Source organism: Epinephelus fuscoguttatus, linkage group LG3 (assembly GCF_011397635.1).
Source record: "Epinephelus fuscoguttatus linkage group LG3, E.fuscoguttatus.final_Chr_v1".
In the NCBI taxonomy this organism is placed as follows: Eukaryota; Metazoa; Chordata; class Actinopteri; order Perciformes; family Serranidae; genus Epinephelus; species Epinephelus fuscoguttatus.
Window position 1 is genome coordinate 34,761,546 of NC_064754.1, and position 22,727 is coordinate 34,784,272.

General features: G+C 41.0%; 1 protein-coding gene across 1 annotated transcript in view; it reads left to right on the forward strand.

The window, feature by feature from the left end:
* LOC125886011 (E3 ubiquitin-protein ligase SMURF2-like) overlaps positions 1-22,727 on the forward strand; it is a 72,885-nt gene that overhangs the window by 9,416 nt on the left and 40,742 nt on the right. Inside the window, exon 2 of the mRNA XM_049571909.1 lies at positions 21,408-21,446. Coding sequence (XP_049427866.1) covers positions 21,408-21,446 — 39 coding nt within the window. The remainder of the gene's footprint in view (positions 1-21,407; positions 21,447-22,727) is intronic.

Consider the following 22,727-nt stretch of genomic DNA (forward strand, 5'->3'; position numbering starts at 1 on the left):
CAGGTACAGCTGCCTGGTTACTGTGATGCACACGAACATCTGTCTTGCATTTCATCTCTGCGTAACACACCAGAGTCTCAATAAGTTAACCTAAACTAACTGCCATTTACGTCTGATCAGGTTTTGACGATTTGTCAAAAAGAATCACGATCTCATTTTCATGGTCTCCTCCCACTAACATTGTGCAGATGACCAATGGAGGCTGGTGGCAAGCTGAGGCGACAAATTCCTAATATAAAGTTTGACGCAATTGCAGTTCATAGATTATATTGATGCTGAATTGACAAGAACAGTGTTGACATATGACACCTTTTTATCTTGTGTTTCTAGAATTATGTGTTGTTGTTTTTTAAATTTTAGAAATTGTTAATATGTCATGTCTCTTAAAGGGAGTTTGGTGTAATATTTCCCACAACGAGCAGAATGGGGATTAATCTCAAAGGGAATCTAGTTGTAGTCTTGTACATAGTGACTGTGCAAGATCCCAGGTCTTTGCCAAATCTCATGGAATGTGACAGAATGTCTCACATTGTCTTAAGATGTGAGAGGGTGTCAGACTTAAGTCTTCCAAAAAGTATTTTCAAAGTCTTCTAGTGAATAGTAGGCATGGATCTACTTGCACCAACGTGGTGCTGGTATCTTGCTTTCTCCATTTTTTATGTGACAAATGTATTTTGACAGTCCCTGAAATTTTATTGTATCCACACAACAAACACATTTTATTATTGCAGCCCCTGAATCCAAGAATTTATCAAGAGCCACCCTTTTCCCCATTTCCTCCTTCCCCTGTTCATCTTCAAATCACCCCATGAAATGAAGCTTTTGGTATGTGTTTTTGTTTTGGGTTTTGGCATCACTGATGCTGATTTACGGGGATGTAATTCCATAATGCGGGTGAAAAGGGAACACAGAGCTCTGCACAGCTTGTGGTCATCTCACTTTCTGCTCTGCGCTCACATTTCATGCTGTGGGGGAACCCCCGGGTCTCTGGTGTGTCGAATTATACCCTCTCGTTTCGTTGATACATTTGTTTTCAGTTGACTTGTGGAGTTTCCTATTAGGTTTAGCACATTTAACACGACCACAGCAAAGCAGTCTTTAAGGAGCATTGCTCTGGAGAGATGTCAGCTGAGTGCAGCTGGTCAACCCTCTATTAACTCAAGATGGATGCTACTTGATATCTGATCGAGCCGTAATGATTTGTTTTGAAACATTACTGTTCGAAATGACAAATTCATGCTGGCTTAGCATTTTTAGGCACCGTCTGTGTATCTCAACACAGCGCTGTGTTTTGGAAGAATTTGGCATCTTAGGAGACTGTGACTCAGTAATGAAATCTCACAGGGCGCTGCCAGTCTCATAACTCAGCTTTACTGTTCTCCACTCATGACCTGCGTTTTACCACGCAACACACAGGGAGCTCAGATGCTTTCAACTTGACCAAAACCTTCCGTGAATAGGATATTTGGCTGAAAGCTGGACCCAGGGAACCATTGTATATGGCCCATATGCTATTCTTTAATGGTTTCTCACGTTATAGCTTATAAATATGCTTTTTCTCTAGAACGGTTTTTACACCTTTGTTCTTAGACTTTGGTTGTTTCAGTCAGTCCGTAGTTTTATCTGCTTTTCAAATTACTTTTGAACTTGGTGGCATCAGCGTACTTCTGAGCAGGAAAATGGAAAGACTGAACACCTCACTATTGCATAACAGGCTCTGACTGGAAAGGAGGTGGTCTTCAATATGCAGAATACATTAAACTTTCCAAGTGCTTCAGGAGGATTTTCCTGCAGAATATGGGGAAGAAATATCACCTTTTCTTTTCGCGGGCCAAGAGCATAATATTTCTGACAGCCTCTGAGAATTATGAGGGGAGGCAAAAACTTGAGTCTTAAAAATGCAATTTGGAACATGTGAAACGGCAGGTAATTGGTCTACATATGTGATTTCTCTGCAGTGTTGCTCTTAACTGCATCCTGCCTATCCCTCTTCCTTTCACTGCCTGAACTCTCTACCTCCCCACTGCAGCGTCTCATCATGTGTCTCTGTATCCTGTATATGATGGTGTACGTCTCTTCAGTCTTTTACTGTCTTTTCTTTCACGAACAGGATGTCCCTCATCTCTCTGTCGTTTTTCTCTCTTCCTTCCTCTCCCTCACTCACCCCCGGATCTAGTCCAGACAGCTGACAGACGACTCTGACGGTGTGGCGACAGTTTGGTGTTTTGTTTTTTTTAAATCTGTTCTCAACTTGTGGTGCATACACACACACATGTGTATACACAAACTTACACGTATACTCACTTCCTGTACCGGTCCCTTATCGCAGTGCAGTACTTAATATTTGTAAACGTTTGTTTGGGGACCCTAAGGAGTCTCTTACTCTGAGCAAAAACTAATAAATAAATTCTTTATCCTTTATTCACTCAACTGACAATGGTAGTTGTACGTCACATCACCATATTTTACTCTTTTACAGTGCTGATAATTCTACAGTTTAATACCAAACCAACAGAGAACATTATACCAAATCAATAAAAATATTTATGTGTATAAAAATTTAGAAATCTTTGAAAAATCCTAAAATGAAAAACACGGCATTGAGGCCAAGAATGCTAGTAATGCTAGCATGGTTGGCCGCTCTCTCTGTCTTTCAGTAAGACACTATTTTGCCTTTAACTTCAGTAAAGCAATGTGAATGCAGGCATGTTACAGTAAATGAAAACTGAAATTAAAAGAAACACCACAACCCCCAGTGATTAAACAAAATAAAACTGAAACAAACTGAAGCTGAACTGGAGTGTTGTTATAATGAAACAAAATAAAGTAGAAACCTGTTTATCGCCCCCATTATTGCCTATTCATGTTTCTGTGATTCCCAGAAATTGAAAAATGTCAGTGTGCAAATTCAAAGAGCGCCCATCACTGTTGCCAGGCTAGAGTTGTAAATATTAAGTAGTTTTTTGCCTGTGAATACAGTTAAGGCTTTTCACTTTTCAGTTGTGCTTTTTTTAAACCCAGTTGAAGCAGGAAGGCAGGTTAGACTTTAAGGATCACACTTTCCTCCCCCTCACTGCTACTGTTTCTGTGGTCAGACTGCCCACCACTGTGTGTGAGTGTGTGTGTGTGTGTCTGGTAGACCACTCAGCATGTCTACTGTACGAACACGCAAACATATACACACACTCACGTACACTGCCCCTCGGATTGCATCCCCCTCTCTCTGAGTCTGTGTTTTCAGTTTCAGTGTGGGAGAGAGACAGTCGGAGGATGTGAGCGATGCAGTGGTTTATATCGTGGAGATGAGGATCAAGTAGCTCGGACGGCGCCGGCGTGCCACAGCATCCCACTCCACTCTTAGCATAATCACAATAACAGCAGGATTTCCCACCTGTTTACAAAAGTTCAGAAATAAAGAACAGTGTTTCCTTGCATGCTTTCTGTTGTGCACTAGAAATAAATTATTTGACCCCTCGTTCAGTGACTAAAGGCGTGTTCTGGCGCTTCTTCTGAGTTAGTGGGAATTACTGAGTTGTTTTTTTTTGAGAGAGAGAGAAACCTGGAGCTTTCATGCTTGTTAGAGATGGACACCGTGGAGCTACACTCTCAGGCCAATTTGTGGACTTTGTTGCATTCATCAAGGCTGTTTCATATTTGTTATTGTCAGAGATTTCACAACAGTTTGCAACATACATGGCAGTCCAACTGCTTGATGACAAGTTTACAGTTTGAATCTGTTTCTCAATATAGCTGTAAAAACAACAGCCCAAAGCAGTGCTTTATGAGACTTTTATAGAGATAGCCACAAGGGTAGAGCTATGTGCAACATAAGAGAAAAGAGTGTGAAGTTTGATAGTGGGGGAAAAAAACTTGGCTGTTTTGGCATGATGTGGAGGTCAGTAATTGGGCTCTAATCATTTGCATGAAATTGGGAATAAGAGTTAAGAGTTTTGCGTGCAATTGATGTTCCCCCATGCTAATAAAAGTACTGTCCTCCTTAGAAGTTCAGGGGTTGGATTATTGTAGTCCAGAGACGTTTTCTCATGAGGTCTGGAGTTTCTCCTTTACATACCTAGCACACAACGGGATTGTCCGTGCCAGATAGGTTCTCACCTACTTGAAATAATGTGTTAGGTTAATATGAGGAGTGGTGCCTGGGTAGAGTGTGCAGGAGGCAGGACATGACGCAAAAACTACACCGCCTTGCCTCAGATTATACCACATTAAGATAGCCAGATCTTAGTTTGATCATAAACAATCAACTGTTGTGCCATTCCTTGAATTTGTCTAACGATTTTGGCTTCAGTCCTTATCGGCAAAGGTTCCTGAATCTCATTGTTTCTCCAGTTGGACATTTTTGTTGGTGTCCTCATTTAACTTGGATGTTTGTATTCTTCTTGTTTTACACCAGTCACATGTCATCAACCCTACTCGCTTGCAGTGAATCCCCCGGACAATGACCTGCTCTATTCACATATGGGTTCAATCACTTTGGACTTTGTACAAGAGCGCAGGCAGGGTAAAGTCACTTTAATGTCCAGTCCAACTGATTCAGACATTTCTTTTCTCACACACAGCTCCTGTGGCTAACGTCTAGATAAGTCCAGGGTTGCAGTCCATATGTGACAGGGACTCGTAAGCTAAATGTGGTCAGTGTCGCGTTATTGCTGTCCTGTTATAGATGTGCTTCTGTGCCACACTTGACCACTCTCCACCCACAGACAACAAAAAGCCCTGGACTCCACCATCCAACTCTGCCAGCTGAATATTTATGTGTACACAGAGATGAGGAAAACTACTGCAGCCGAAAGTAACCTCTCACCATGTCATTCATACTTGGAGTGACAGGAAACGTGGCAAACACCGCCTCATCTCTCTCTCTGTCTGTTGCTGCACTGTCTGCCTCCTTTACCTCTATCGCCACAGTAGCAGTCTGTCAGGCACCATCCCGTCTCGCACTTCTAACCACTTGCCTCCGAGGTCGCACCTCAGGCCGTGTTCTTCTGTCACAGGATAGTGAACGGAAAAACAACATAAATACAGAGATACTTGGTACAAGTGGCATTTACTGTACGTAAGGCATATTTAAGACGGAGACACATTCTAGTGACTTGGCACTTCTCTGGTGGCTGGGCCATATTGTCAGTGGGTGAGCCTGATGGTGACTGGTGACATATGGGCTGTCATATGTCCATATGCACAAGAGCAGGCAGTATCTATATGGCACACTATCTGTTTGAGACAGCAGACTACAACTGATTGAGGTTCTTTTTTTCTTTTTTTTCTTTACTGTAGTCTAACTCACACATGAGCCAGTTTCACTGTGCGTCCATTTGTTTGAGTCTGAAACATATGAACAACATGGATTTGTGGGTGAATTGTAATTTATTCGATCCTTACATGACAGCTGTTAAAAAGGCCAAAGCTGTAAAAGAAGAGGATGAGCCTTTAAAACTTGCTATGTTGGCGCTATTTGATCCGGAACAATTTCACAGTTTGAGGAACTTGAACAACTTCCAATAGATTTTGACAGTAAGCCAAATTGAACTGTCTGACAAAACACAAGATGCTGAATGGGGGATTAGCAATGGGGAACTTTTTTTGTTGTTGTTGTTGGCAGGGGCCAAGTTTCATTTTTTAAAACAAAACCAAAATATGAGTTTGCTTAAATTTGTGTTGTGTAAAATCTGTGATTAACTGGATGGACTGCCTGCCTCCAAGTGCCACATCATAGCACAGCACAGTGTCTTACTTTGTAGCACTCCTCTTGTATGTTAGTGCCTTATAAGGGCATACTCAATGCTTATTTAGATTTGATATGTTGTATATTCACCGTGTCAGGCTGACACTCAAGTAATATATAGTAAGTGTATGCATGCTGCCTTTGTGAAGTCTAATGTAGAAACCAGTTTGTTTGACATGTAGGCTGTCCCTTGTTGTCTTCAGGTTTGCTCCCGAAGTGCTTGTGGGATGCAGTGATAACTGCCATGTTGTATTACCCACTAGTGCATCTCCTTCTCCCTCCATCACCGCCTCTCCTCTTTATCGTTCTGTCTTTTACTCTGTGCTGCTTAATTTTCCCCCTCATATTTCTCAGCCTTCTTCTTCTCTTTTATTTGTCCCTATCCTCTCTTCCATCACTGCAGTTCTCCTCTTTTATTGCTCTCTTTTCCTCTTCTTAGTGCTCTCTAGATCTCCACTTCCCCACCCCAACCTCTGAATACTGTTTTCCACTTCATAATCATGGTCGTCATCTTCCTCTGCCTCTGTCTTCTCTTATTCCCTTGTTTCTAAGGACTAATCATGCATACATAGACAGTTAGTAAGTTAATCCTGGCATCCACATGGGAATGAACACACACTTATGCAAAAATGTGGCATAGACGTATACACTATGTTTTGTTCTCATGAACAGACAAACACACACTCACATTCTTGCAGGACTAACAAAGAATGATATAGTAGTTCTGGTTTGAAGCACCTTTATGAGCTGAATAAGCTTTGGCGTAATGCCTGCTAATAGCGCATCCTCACAACTGTCGCTATTTTTAAGATTATGCAAATAGATAAATATTACATTTTTAAATATTAAATACAGTTTGGTTGAACCTTAAACCTCCAGCACACATAATCACAACAAACAACACTGTTTTCCATGTTACTGATTCTGTCTTTTGTCCTGACCTTAAGGGCTGTCCACACCAAGAACAATAAGTATAACAATAACGATGTGAGCATCCATACTGATTAACGATAACATTCTGTAAACCATGGCACCAAGCACGCGCTGCACGCTTCAGCTGTGTTTGCAACCTTCCAGAGTTAGCTATTTATAATCCTCATCTCCGTAAATATAACAGAACAGTTACCACTGATTCTAAGGGTGAGCCTGATTGCGTCCCAAATGTCCTTCTTTTAGAAAGCTTTTAAAAAGACTGTTTTATCAAACGAGTGCATTTTTTGAACTTCAATAATGAGTCTCTCCAAATTGTCATCTGCCATGTTGAACGTGATGACCTGTATATTAAGATGGAGTGTGATTTGTCAGTGTTTTTATCATTCTTCAAATCACTCTCAAAGTGATCCAAAAGATTTCATTTGCCATTGTTGCAGGTCGTTATAGTTTTGGTGTGGACTCTGCCATTTCACGTGAGTTACAGCGATTTTTTTTTTTAAACAATATAACGATAGCTATTGTCGTTCTTGTTGGGGACGGCCCCTAAGCCTCATTACAATGCAAGGAAAACCCTCATCCAATCCAAACCCACATAATTTGACCTTATGTGAATCATATGCAACGGTCTCTTGCTCTTAAATACTGACAAGAATGGTCTTTACTGCATTCCTGAGACAGCTGCTGCATGAATCATATAGAGTACCGTCCAGCAGCTTGTGCTCATAAAGAGGCTGGACTAACTTACATCAGCTAAAGCACGTGCAGATGAAATAAGCCATCTCCCAGCTGTAACACTGCGTCTACACAGGAGGCGTAGCGTGAGCAGCACCTCAGCAGAGCAGCAACTTAAGTGCTCCGTGTGTGTCTACACAGGATGCATTTAGGCACAGTCTTGAGTGTAGGTCACCTGCATTTGGAAGCACTCAGTTTCTGATACATACTTGCTGTAGTTACACACCTAAATGGGAGTGATCAGCATGGCTTTGCTTGGTAGTTACCTCCTCCATTTTTACGTGTTAGCCAAGTTTACTGATAGGTTAATAGGGCATGCAGTAAGCTGATAGCAACTGAAATACACAGTTAAAAAACCTCCCCCACAGACACACTGTTAATGTACCAAATGAGTCATATGGGAATGACTTTCCTGTGGTATGATATTACACCTGACTGTATCTAAATCCAATGTCCGCTTCCTGTATGCGTATTCCATTTACTTTGTGACTCAGTCTTTAGATGAGCTTGATTCCCTCCGGCTTATTTCCTCCCCCTTAATTCTTTTCTTTCTTTATCCCTCCCTCCAGCCTTTTCTCTCTGCTTCATGTCACCTTTCTTCTTTGGTTTCCTACCACCCAAACCCTCCATCTGTTCATTGTGTGGCAGCTTGCCTCCACCTAAAAACTAATTTAGCTTACTCCCTGTGTTCCCAATTTCAGTCTCTCTACACATCACTTCCTTTCCCTATCTGGCCATTGCTCTTAATATTTTGTCAGAAGACTACAGCAACTCAAATTGTAGAATTGAGGTTCTTTTTTTTTCCACATCTGACATTTGTAAACTTCATATTACCTTGTGATACCTAGACCTAGATTAGATTTGATGTTGTCATTGTGGCTCAGTTTTAATTTAGTAATGTCAGTCCAGGCCCCATCTATGGAAACATTCATTATAAACAACAAAAAGAATGACAAAAAGTGTTTTTTGTATTTCAGACAGGCACACATATTGGTAGATGAGATTGCTTAGATATTGCAGAGCATGGAAATAAAACAACACAGCTCATTAAAGTAGAAAAGGTTGAACCTTTTTTTGGATGGCAGATAAATGTCAACTGACAAAATTTATACAGACCACTTCAAAAAGTTGTGAGACATCCTCCTAATAATACAACCTTGGTGATTTCAGTGCAGACTTTAGTGCTGCTTCCTGAAAGTCAAAGAATTAAGTCACCACCCGAGACACCTCAGTTGATTCTTCAAGTTTAGCAGTCAGTCAGTGTGCAGTGTTCTTGTGGGGGTGTTTCGGTCCCCAGATTTAGCGGCACAGTGAGCACTTCTTGCTTTCATGCTGCTCTACGCTACAGGCAGCTGTGGACACAGACCCAGGTTGAGCCTGAGTGAAACAGAGGCAGCTTCCTAGAGGAAGAGAGGCTTTTCCCGGTCAGGCTCTGAGAAAATGTTATTGTGTGTTGAATTTACAGTTCACAGCAACTTAAACCATACCGTCTCTGGCTTTCGTTTGATATTTAGTGTATGTAACATTGCACATTTCTGATCAGTTGTTAGTGTAGTTATCCTGCATTAGCTCAGAGGACTAACTTGGCTTGTTTACTATATTACGTGAACGTCACTGTCACTCTGAACATCTTGCCAAACCCTGTTTTATCTCTGTATGGAACAAAAGGAACGAACATTCCATACTTGTGTTTAACAGCCAAATACAATATGACTGACATAGTTCTGAGTTGAGTACAAAAATACTTGTAAGTAAATGTGACAAATGCTAAATATCCCATGCGCAGATATAGAACTATGTTACGGTCTACTTTGCTTATTCCTGTATCCTTCTTCTCCTCTTCTCTGTCATCCCTTCTTATCTCTCTCCGCCATCCCTGCTACTCCTCCCTCAGTGTTTCCACTGTTGCCAGAATGTCATCACTATCAAAATTCCAAATTAACATCTCCCCTTTTTTCCCTCCCTCTGCTTTCCCATATTTCTCTCCCTTTCTCCCCCTCTACTGTCTGCATTCCACAGATTTGCGACTCTAGATAGACCTCCCTCACCACCCCTCCTCACATTCCTCCCTCCCCTTCTCCACCATTCCTCCATAGATGCCTCCAGATGAACATTTCGTCTTTACCTTCTCACCCCTCTCCACCCCAACCCTCCTCCTCCTCTGTGTAGTGACTACGTTCCACTCCAGATTCCTGACTCCAGATTGTTGGCGTCTCCTCGGGGAGCAGAGAGGAGGGGGAGGTGGAGGGGGAGTGTCAGCTGTAGACTGCTGGCCTCTCAAATGAATGACATAATTGGCATCCTGAGCATTCACTGGGCTGGAGAAAGGCTGGAGAGGGTGGGAGGTTGGGAAGTCTAGTAATGGCTTTCCAGAGGAAGTGCAGTGTAGATTAGATCCCCAGTTTGGCAACATTGCCCAATTCTGGATACCCATAAATGCTAATTCATACCACACCATCATTATTTTTTGCAGCATGTACTTGCTGCTGGAGCATAAAATTGGTCACGTACACACACTGTACTTTTTCCAACATGTATTCTCAGTGTGTTCTAGCGAGTGACCGGGCCTGCCAGGGAGGCGTGAGGACAGGAAGAGGAAGTGTTTTGTTTAACTGTTGAACAATGCTGTGAATGAGACAGCATGGGGCTGTAGCTGGAGTCATAAGAGGGGCAAAGGCGAGGGATGTGGGCCTTCACTTTCAGATCTGAATGACTGTCACTAATGAGTTGGGGGATGTCAGCGTGTGTGTTGGGAGAGACTTTTTTTGTATTTTTAATTGTATTATTTTAAGAATCAGTTAGCCTCTATAAATACAGATGTTGATAAACATTTTACCCCTCTCATTTAAAATCAAGAGAGATTTGAAGGTTATTTAATCTAAAAAAAGAAGGCTCAAAGAAACAACCTCATCTTAGCTACATTAAGGGCTCATTTATACTCCTTTTACATAAGAAAATAGATGTGTTTCAAACATTGTAAATGGCATTGTCCCCACACTTCCTTACATCCTTTATGATGGCACATATACAACAAATAGATGGCACTAGAAGGCACAATCAGAAGTTTCAGACAGCAACAAATGAGGCGATGGTGGAGGAGGTCGTAATAATTTACCTTTTAATGGAGGCAGCATTGTAGATGGTGGTGGTTTGTGAGACCATTAAATACATTGCTACATGTGGATGGGTTACTGCTTTGTTCCATTCCATTTCTTAAACGTCTTAGTTGTCTCCTATGGACGTAGCTCACTTGAACTACACCACACTGCCCCCACGATTTCTGGTGGTACTGCTCTGTTTTGTCTGCGTCTGTAAGCTTTCAGAAATCACGCACAAATACAAACATAATGACTTTGTGATGCAGCATGGCCCAGTGATGTGGTCAGGATTACGTAAACCCAGACCAAGTCATGACTAAGATCAAAGTGTGTCGACTGAGTCAAGACCAAGACCAGACCAGTGCATTACCCACACTGCATTACACAATTTTGATAAAATGTGGAGCATTCAAATCATAGGCACTCCTAAAGTTGATTGAAAAGATCCACCCAAATTTATGGGAATTCACATTATTCAGCTCTCTTTTTTTGCTCAGCAACTTATTGTTGTGTTTTGGTCTTGACCAGTCTTGAAATAAAATTCAGTTCCTCTTTGTCTGAGACCAGGACAAGACCTAAAAAAATGCAGTCAAGTCCAAAACAAGACCGAAACCTTCAAAATGTGGTCGGAGAATGGTCTTGAAAACTACTACACTGGCGTCGCCTATTTGGTCCAAGGAAGAGTACTTTAGCTGTTTTCAAACTAAGCAATTATGCTCCAAAAAGAAAAAATGTTTTGAAAATTGAAAGTGAAGGAACCCTGTGAAATGGCTGAGTGAAGCAGCCTGGGTCATTGCACAGAGTCCACACTGGCTGGTAAAGTGTGTGCAAAGGTAAGAGGAATCAAATTCTGGCCTTGAGCCACATGCACATTTCATTAGTTGGTAACCTAGATTTTTTGGAGAAGTAGGGATGTTCCTTCAATATATGACTTTTCCTTGTATTATTAATCTCCCCCACTTTGATGGTGTATTGGTACAATTTTCTGTCTGTAAAGCTACCTGAGGCCCAGGACATTATCATAACTTCATGCTTGTGGATAGGCATGCAGTTTTTAGGTCACTGCATGCCTTGAGGAAGCAGTCGTCCCCTAGGAAAGATTCATGTTTATGATCAAGGAGGTGGTAGACACCCACATCTCTATTGGTTGGCTGCACTCCATTTAAGTGAAGTTTATAATGATGTAGCTGAAGATCAAATTTGACGCCACAACATGAAATGTAAAATATGTCTCAAAGGCTTGTGATTTACATTTGACGTCTTTCTTACTCTGCTTAGGTTGCATCTAATTGAGCTTCACCAGGTCATGTTCTAGCTCCTGTTTTTAAGTAGCAACTTTTTAGGTTCATAAACCTGTCTGTTTGCTATTATCTTGTGTTTGGGAATTAGTTAAATATCTGTATTTGTCTGTCAGAGAGGCTTTTTGGAAAGAAACAGATGTTCTACTTAAGAATATTTGAAGTACTGAAAGAATAGAAGCCTTTTTTTCACCCTGAAAGATGTTGCCCTGAGGAGTTTTAGCTGTGAGACTTGAGCTTTTTTCGGTCTTCCTAGACAGCCAAAGTCACACTCCAGTGTGTTGAACATTTCCTTTTAAACAACCCTCAGTCACACTGTTGACGCTGTTAATATTTGGTTACGCTTCACATTTAGTCGTAATGTTATTTAATGTTGTGTTGAGTAAAGACCAGCACAGTATTAAAAAAGCACATTGACTCATTACAGAAGCACAACTTATATTTGACTGATGATTTGGCTGTAGCACTCACTGACATGTTGATTAAGATTCAAATATTGCATCATTACTGCACTAAAATTTGTTTGTATTGCCAAAAAGGCAGTGGAAAATTAAAAAAGATTCTAGGTCGGATCACCACTACTCTGTAGCTGTGTTATTCATGACAACAACCAAGCCCAGCAATTGAATGCTGATGCAGCAAGGGTCGACTCTCCTGTCCTTGTAGTGCTGCCGGAGAATTAATTGAACAAATGGACCACAAAATGGCTGTACTTGTCCGTGGAGTCAGCAGTGCACAATCATGCAATCGTCTACTGGAGTTACTCACCACAAACCCTTTGGTAGAGAGCAAACGCAGCCCAGCTCATTGGTTTGATAATGTTTACAGAGTGCAAGAGGCTAGAGGCATGTTTGTGGTTCAGTGGACTGTACAGTGCAAATCATACACTGTTGTGAACTTAAATACAGCTCATGTCTGTTTGTCTTGTCATCCCCTTTCTTGACAAATAAAATATTTTCTTAAAACAATGATTTTCTTGTGCCAGGACCTTAAGGCCCTTTGATCAAGCTTTACCCGCACTCTAACTACACTCCTTTATTCACTGACAGTGTCAACTATCCATCCATTATCTGTAACTGCATACCCTAGCCTATCCCAGCTGACATTGGGGAGGTGGGGTACATCCTTGACAGGTTGCCAGACTATCACAGGGCTACCATCAACCATAATCTAAAATAATTTTGTCAAATACTATGAATTTTCCTATTAGTTGACAAAAGTAACGTTTAGCTGTAACCCTTTGCACTTATGCTGCAAATGTTCACACAACTCTCACAGCTTTCCTCTTTTATTCAGAGTGAATAGTACCACCATGAATGAATGACACATTCATACCACTCAGAATTAAGTGTCCTCCTAAATGTGCATTGGGACAGCATTTAACACCATTTTCTCTTGTTATAAAAGAATTAAAAAATGATAATTTTGTGGATTGTGCTGCTCTTATACCTGTAAACAGAGTATCAGCCTCTTTGGGTTTAAAGGAGCTGAACATCTTATCCCACCCCCCACTTCCCCTTTTTCTCAAAGAACAGAGAGAGGCGTTAAGCAACCATTGCAAATGGAGACTCCCATGAGAAAACAAGTGGGAATCTCCCAACACCCCCCTGCCCCTGTCTGTTTAAGACCTTTCACCTTTTCACCAGAACTAATGCTAACCTTCAGCCTGACCTTTGTATTCAGACAGACGGAGACGGTTTAAAGCTCCCACCCCTCTAACGGCCTCTCTTTGTGGTCTGAGGCACATGGTGCATTTTTGTAATGAATACTAAGGCACTTGCATTTTGTAATGCACAATGTAATTATGCATAATTTTGCACTGATTTATTGCAGTGCTACATCAGTGGGGGTGTATTTTGAGTCCTATTTCAGAAGAATTTTATACTATATATAAACTATTTAATTACATCTATATTGGTATACAGGCTTTTGCTGCACCCTGCTGTGTTGTGTGGACGAGCTTCTTTACTTCCACTTGCTGATGTATAAATGGCCAGTAAGGAGCAATTAAAATTTGAGTGAGATTTGGATAAACAGTGTTGGGAAGGTCGAGGAAACGCATAAGCCAAACACAAGACCACTTCTGCCAGTATGCATCTACCTCATGAATTCAAATTCGGTCACTAATAAGGCGCAGGTCCCAGATGCAGATGTCATGACTGCCAGCGACTGAGGGCCAGCATAATGGTAGCCTATAAGTGATTCTGTGAATACATGAGGAGCCGTATTTCAGTCGTCATCACGGTTAAGATTTGCACGGAGTCAGACTAACGACTGAGGTAACAGGACAAGCATGATATTCACACATAAAGATTGTTGCATCTTTGAAAAACATTTAACTGTTAGTCATTTGTAGCCTCTGAGTCATAGTGTGGCACTGATTTAATACACAGTCAAAGGCACTGAGATGTCAATCATAGTTTCTTTACTTTCATATCCTCTTTTTTGAAGTCTTGAGTTGCTGGTTTGCAAGCTCATTAAAGGTGTAGGCTTAAATGGTACATTAGCAGTTCCCCTGGGGATGGGAAGCTATGGTTGACCTCTAAAGCTAAAGGACATATTGTCTGGGTCAAATACAGGCCACTGTCTGTCTCCACCTCCCTTAGCTACCAGACAGTGGTAAAAGCATTATCCTAGCATGTTACTTGCTTAGATGGATAGGCTCAGTTTGGCGTGACTGTTACTTTGATTTATGGCTTGTTTCAGACTGTGGAATGGGGCGACTCACCTACAAATGGTCCCACAACAGCAGCTGTTTCAAATCCTTTTGATAAACAATGGAACAGATTTGACCTCTTTTTAACCATTTAAGTACTATCACAGCTTAGTTTAAGATGAGAGCAAGTTTGGGTGGTCAGATGACTGAATCAGCAATATTTAGTGAAAAATGTAATGTCAGCACATAGAAAAGGACTGTGTACAATTAGATTTCGACAAAATTCAGAGGAATATTTAGGTTTCATTTAATTAAAAGATGTCTTTTTTGAAAAGAACTCTAAAACACAGTGAATTGAAATCTAATAGGCGGACGTTGGAAAGTGTCACATCAACACCAGAGTGGGTAGATAACAGCCTAGTTAGTTACAAGGATTGCAATAGCCAACAATATCTTAAACTTGGTAGGAAGATGAGCTACCTAAACTCTCATGTTCATACAGTATTTATCAACACAGGCTGGCTGTTAATTGATAACCAAATACTAAGTGTTTAGTTGTGACTTTTGGGTATGACTCAGCTGTCTTATTCCAGCCCTTTCATTTTGAAACCATTGTATGGTTAAAAAAGGGCTAAAAGAAGACAAAATGATACTGTGGTGAAGTTTTCCCGTCCACAAGGTCAGGGGAATGAATTGTAATTCTTTTATTTAATAATAGACATCCAAAGAAGTATTTGTAGAATCCCCTGCCAAAATATTTAGGAGAGTCCCAGGTGATGGTAACACGATTATCATCTGCTTAGTTTGTTAACAGGACACTAATGTGTTGCCAGATTTATTGTCTCTCCTCTTACTGTTAAAGTGAGGGTTTGTGGTGGGGATGATGATCCACGGACAACACTGAGGGCAGTTTCACCCCAGGGCTTCCTGGTCGTTTACTGATTCCTAGTTGACCTAGCTTTCCGTGTTAGGATCTGAATGAGTCTGGTCCTCTGCCAACCCTGGGTTGCCATGGCCTGCCTGCTCACGTGGCAGCTATTCAACACTGCTGGATCCCCACAGGGCGCTAAGATGAGATTTGATTCCTCATTGATGCTAGGGTCCGCAGTGATACAGTCTGCATAAGCCCAGATAAGATTATCAGCATATTTAAGCATGTTGATCTAAATCCTTATGGGGCTTCTGTAAAATGATATTCAAATCTTTAGGGGTGGTCTTAAAGTGATGGCTCACATTTTTCATGCCACCTTTGTTTTCAAAATATACTGATGTTTTCTTTAAGTTTCCTGCTCTTTTTAAATTTCTTTTGTGGTATTGATGGCACTGCTTTTTATGTAGAGACTCAGTGCTGAATTGCTAAAGGTTAAACAGAGAAACTTCATTACACAAAGCTAAGGAGCCCTTTATTCAAATTTCAGGGATGAGAAGTTAATTTGCCCATCTATAATGCAGCGCTCTTGCTTTAAAAACACTTAACACTAACACAATAATGCATATATATGTCCAGATGGCTTTACCGTGCACCTTGCTGTTGCATAAATCTCATGATACTCACAGTATTTTGTCATGTGGCTTTTTTAATGTGATTTCGAAAACTAACCAGTAAGTAAATTATGTGCCTCATAGAAACCTGGATATCTGTCTATCCATCTATCTGGTAGTTGGTAGCAGTTAGTAGTTTTATCTCTTTAAAAACTTTGGTCCCCTAGTTGTTATTGTTGGTCCTTTGTCTAAATCCTGCCCTCTTTTGAACTTTATTCGTCATCATAGTCATCAGTAGCAGCAGCCTGCTGTGCCTGGTACAGTTGGTGAGAAGCCATTGATGACAATGAGAGAGGCTTTCCCCTCTGAGGTAATTGTGGCTGAGACACTGGAGCAGTGTGCAGGTTAATCCCTTAATCTTCATTAGCATAGTTTTGTAGCTGAGGAGCCAAATCTGTATTATTGCTAAGTTGAACATAGTAGCAGCTGGTTAACCAGTGTTGCTTCTTCAGCAGTTGTTATCACCCACAGCAAACCAAATGACACATGACAAAATCTATGACTGAATAATAATATGAGGAAGGAAATGCACTTGGCACGTTTGGTAGACCCCAAGGTTACACATACAATCTGTTCTGTTGAATAAGCTCAAACCCAATTCACCCCTTGCTCCTACCACGTAGCCCTATGCCTCAGTTTTACACGTTCATGCTGAGGGGTTGGGTGTCCTGATTCTTGCAGGGATAGAGGGGAAGGGTGAAGTGTTATGGCTTTTTGAATCAACACACAAATCAATAGAGTAAACTTTTGTTTATCTGAAAGTATGTAAGGGCTGACCCATATGCTTCAAAGCTTCAATCGTTGCCATGGTAATCAACACCCAAATCAGTATTCGAATGCTTTGTTGTTGTTTTTTTTTTTCGTTTTGTTTTTTCACCAGTAAAGTGGTGGAAGAAATTGAATTAGCTGTCCTGGTGAGGCAGAGGCGCAGGTGAGACGAAATGTGGACACACACACACACACACACACACAGCAGTGCAAAGGCCTGCTAAAGAAGGGTCAGGTTTGGGTGGTCCCGTTGTGTATCATCAAAGCTTTGAATATTTACTTGTAATTATTATTGTAGCTTCAAAATTCCTACAATACATGTGTGACACAAACGGGTTGATCCAACACCAGCAGTTGAATCACTAACTAGCATGTTGTGTAGCTAGGCTAACTACAACAAAACTTGTTTCAAGTCTCTACTACACAAGGCAAACTGATCCACCAGCATTCTGGCATTGAAGACGTCGTCTTTATCTTGCATTTCTCTGATTTGCTGCTGACACCCGCAAAAGTATGCCTGTGGTGAAGCAAGAGCAATCACCACAGCTGAAGATGGCGTATTTAAAACGTCTGGCTACAAATTTGTCCCATCTGTTTATGTGAACGCATGGAGGACTGCTGATGATGAATCAGGGTCTTGAAGGGTTGTCCCATTTCACAGGGGAAAATTTCAACCACCATCTCTTATAATTCTGTTATGAGGGGCAAAGGGGCACTCAAAAACAAGGGGTCGGGCTTAGTGAGAAATGGGATGTAAACATAACTTTTGCTTGTTTACAAGAAAACCACACAAGACCTGTTTAAAGATTTCCAAACCAATAGATGGAATCAAGTTTTTGCCAATCCTTTGCTGCTAATGATTTGGAATACATGTGCACAAAATAGGCTAATGCATATCATTATGTCCAGGGTTAAGGCCGAAGATGATGACCCATTTTAACTTTGGTGGCTGATTTTTGTCTCTGAGTTGGATTCTCTGTCCACAAATGTTCTGCCAAGATTTCTGGCCTCTGTCTCTCCTGTTTTTCTCCTGTCTGCCGACAACATGGTGTCCGTTTTGTCCCACAGGAGGCTTTTCTGGCTGCCTCCGATTTGGCCTGCACCCATACTGTCGGCTTTGGCAGTGTAATTTCCCCTGACAAGCTGATGGTTAGTGTTCATCCACTCGGGCCCAGTCAGTGTAATTTGGTTTGTGTTGAGATCGTCTGTTCCCATGTTGTGATTCTGTCTGATTTGTGTGACTGTGTCATTTTGGTTACTGTCAAGGTCTCCACATTGAACGGGTGTAATGCTAGGTTGGTTTCCCAGGCCTGTCCGTATCTTTTTCGGAAGTGGTGCTTGTTTCTCATTCGTGGCAGGTTCACATGCTCTAACATGATCTATTGTGTGATTCATGTACATGATGTCTCCAGCACAGCACTGTTTTGGCGTATAGGGGTCTCAATGTAATAACTCAGCACTGTATTTCTCTGCTGATATAAACATCTGAAATGATCAAGAAGTCTCACCAACTCTCTGACCCTCTGTCTGATAACTGCATGAGAATTCTGTCTTTTAAGACACATAGTTTATTCATAGACTCTGTATCTTATTTTCTAAATAAGGCTAATGCATGCGTAGTTGGCTGCAATAAATAATGCATCCAGCAGCATGCAAGAGCACTCACACTACAGGCTTTACATTGTGTTTTAGATGGTGGACAAAATTCCTTTTGGCCGCCGAATCGGTCTGTTTTTCAGCTTTTTTTTTAAACATCTAATATTGCAGTATTGGGCTTGCTGCTTTATTGGACACTGACTATAATTACATGCACATGGGTTATGTAAACAGTATAATCTGTTTGGATATTCCAAATTATGCCTTTTCCGAATTAAGTATTTTCCAATTAACATGTGAGATATGCCAGTATTAGTCAGGTTTTAGGAGCATTCTTTAAATATGTCTACAGCGCATTCAGAACATGCGTCTCAACAGGGGTTTTTACCACAGTTTGCGCCACACGGCTCCTTCTTCTTCTTTTTGTGGTCACTGCTGTGTGTTGTCATGGATACGCAGCAAACAAATCAGCTTGCCAACAGTTTGCAGGGTTGTCGAGTAGAAATGCATGCCCAAAAGGTTGTAGGGAGAGACACACACCTACTTTCAAACATCATGAAAAACTTGGATATCAACAGGTTTTTGGATATGTGCAAATATCGTGACACTGACCTTTTCAAGAAGGTGGTTGAAGGAGTGAAAGCAGGAGGCTGAACAAGTCCACCACTAAGAATGCAAAAAATGATTATTTTATGCATATAAATGTTGTCAGTGGTGGAGGTGAAGTGGCAGAAAATAATGCAAATTAAAGAAGATGACAGGTGGCACATGTGATGTGTCTTTTGACCTCCTAATTTCAGGCAGATGTCAAATGCCTCTGTAGCCCATTGGGCTGTACAGGCACTGCAGAAGGACCGATTTACTTCTGTTGTTGAACTTGTATGTAAATGTCTTTGCCAAGAGACTAAAGCCCTGTTCGGACGGGATTAGTTTTACATAGGTACGTGGGGTAAAGTAATAATTACCAGAGATTTTAGTCCCGTCCGAATGTGCCATGTCAGTAATCATTACCGCATGATGTCAGTAAAGATTACCGTGACTTTTACCTTCTGTAAAAGGGTCCCAGACAATTACCTCAGGTAATACTAATCCCGTGCGAATAGACCAGCAGTAAATATGGGTGTTAGGGCTGTCAAAAAAAAAAATTGAAGTTAGAAATATATTCAAATATATGTATTTTATAAGTTCGAACCTAAATTTGATAATTCAAGTATCCTTAATAATTAATTAATACTATCAATAATGTTGTATATCACGGCGAATCCTGTTCGGGTGGAGATGGCTCGCGCCCGAGCCGAACGCAGCAGGAGGGAGAGGCGCCGACGGAGGAGCCCGCTGTGCCAACACCACCCACTGCGCTGTCCGCAATGTGTGACCTGTTCAGGGAGACATACAGGGGGAGTGTTGCACCTGCTGCCTCCCTGCCTACCCTTTTTTGAAGAAGAAATGAAACGTTACCAGAATGAGACACCACAACAAGCCGACTAGGATCCACTCTTGTGGTGAAAAACTACGCACTCAAGTATCCAAACATTGCTCAGATGACAAGGCAGAAGTTGGTCATACCTGGCAGTATAGTGAGGTCAGAACGGGTGTTTTCATCCAAGTGTCACGTTCATATTGCGCCAGCAATAGGCATCTTATTTTTTGTGGGGGTTTTTTTGTTGTTTTTGTTTTTATTATTAAAAAAATATATATGATGATGATGATAATAATAATAAAAAATTCTAATATTATTCGAACTCTACTAAATTAATTCAAAAATATTCAAACTCAATTTCATGGTGTTTTTGACAGTCCTATTATACGCACATGATGGCAGGAGGGGACCGCGGTGCGTGCATGGATTTACCCTTCCCACTTGTGGTAGTTTTACTGATATTTCTTATCCCGTGCGAATCGGCCATTAATATTACTGACGTCCTGTGGTAAATCCTGTCCGAATAGTGCTTAAGGCTGTGATATGGTTGGGATAAAAAGGGGTCATATACCTGCATTGATAATGAAGTGGCAGTCCATGACCATGAATAGAAAGAAGTTAATATAGAAAATGCATAGATGGGTGGAAGCACTTGTTTATTTACCTCTTTTTTACTGTCTCTTTGTGTAGTGTTTAGCACCACCTCCAATTCATTGACAGAGAAGAAGTTAAGGCGTCGGTCTGTCTGCAGCCTGTGATGTTTATACAACTCCATTTTCCATCTCTTAAGTTCACTGTTGTGTTTATTACCTGCATCATGTTGGTTTTCTCTGCCACTGCTCTTTATTGTTGCTGCTTGGCCTGCTTTGTCTCGCTCCATAATTGTCACAGGATAGTCTAGCCAGCTCTAAACAAAGCAGCGGCCTGCTTCGCCTCACCTAGGCCCTCCAATACAGACATTTAGGGAAGAAGACAAAAAAGAAAGCCAACAGCAGAGAAACCCAAACACAGACTTATTCTCTTACTCTGTCCATCGATGTTGAAAGCCATTGTATGTTGCCTGTGATGCAAACCCCGCAGAGACTTGCTTCATACAGAATAGAGTGCTTGTCTCCTAAATATTTCACAAGGAGAAAGTCTTTAGACTGGTCTCCTCGCCTGTGATGGGACAGTACGAACGGACAAACTAATATGTTGGCAAAAAGACAGCAGTAATTACTCAACAGAAACTGTGTCAAGTTTAACAGCCAAGACAAAAACTAATAAATAATTTAATATTTAAGTTAGCTGCACTTTTACTTAAAATATCACTGGAGAGAAGCAGTTAGCCTAATCAAAACGTTGCCACACATTTACACTTTACAACTGTGCTTTGAAAATATTAACTTGAAGAATATTTTTGAGAGTTTGTTATTTCACTAGCAGGGTGAGAGATTCAATATAATATATCAGTGGAACAACTATGTACCATTGAAGGCTGACTATGTATATTTGGTGATAGCCTATTTTTTTGCAGTCTTTGCCCTGTTTTTTTTTTTTTTTTAAATTTATTTTTGTCTAATTTGTGCACATCTCATTTTTAACCTGTCATGAACATCTCTCTGTCTTTCCTCTCTTCCAGTCCTCTGTGCAAAGAACCTGGCAAAGAAAGACTTCTTCCGTAAGTACAGCCTATTTTTACATATTGCTATTTCCGTCCCATTCCCTCCCTCGTGCATTAGAATGGGCTTTGTCAGCAATGGCAGCTTGCTGGCTTTTGAAGCCATGCTGTAAATGAAGTCCCTCAGGAGCTGCCTGTCTGTTATACGCACCGGGTGGCTCCGCACGCACAGGGACCCACCGGTAACCTAACTTCTAGTAATAGGTATCAGACCCACTGGTACAGAAGCTCAAGACCTAATTAAAAAAAGGCTTTAATTAAACTAGACAGAAATTACACGTCAATGGCAATGACAAGAGAATAAACGCAAACTTCACTATGTAGTCAACATGACCTTTCATCCTCTGATTTTCATTATGTTGTGAAAACGTTACATGGCATGTCAGATCATGCATATTTTGAAAAGTAGGAAAAATATTTCTATTTTTACTAGAAAACAAGCTAATGAGAACACAGAGAAACTGAAGAGTAAGATGGGACTTAATGGATTAAAACACACAAGTGTACACAGACATTGATAGATTGAGATGCTGATAGCTGGAGGTCATTCAAGGGGGAAGTAGTATGTTTTGTTCCTGGCTTCTAATTTACTATTAGTTAACATTTAGCTTAAGGCTGTTTCTTCAACCTCTGCTCAGGTGATCAGGGCAAAGGATCCATTCATGTAAGAGGAGACGTGTTATTAAGTTCCACTGATGAGACATTTTCACTCCCACGCAACCCACATTTTAACCTTAATTGCTAGTTCTGATCACGGTAAAAGCCCTAAATTGGAAAAGTGGTGTGGTGTTTATCTAACAGTTTGGTTCTCCATTAACCTGGAAGTCATGGATACAGACAATAGCAGGCTTATTTTTGTCTTACGCGCATGCGCATGCACGCACACACACACACACACACACACACACACACACACACAGAGGGAAGTCTGACAAACGTGTAAGGGTGAATGAACAGGTTTGACTTGTGTCAGTATCGGTGCCCAGAGGTATATACTAACGTTTAAAATACACATACATGTATGCACAGTCACATGGATAAACACACCAAGAAGAATCCTTTTATCAGATTTCCAGCTGAATGAGATGCTGTGAGAAGGCTTAGTTGTGGAGAAGAGTAAAAGCTTTAATGTCAGAGAGGGGCAATTTGGCTCACAGACAGCAGTCAATAATAATAAGTTTAAGAAGAAAGAAGAATACAACAATAAATAGATAAGATAAGATCAGTTACTTAGTTTCTTAATCTTAGTTTCTGTCGTACCCTGTTGAATTTCCCCTCTGG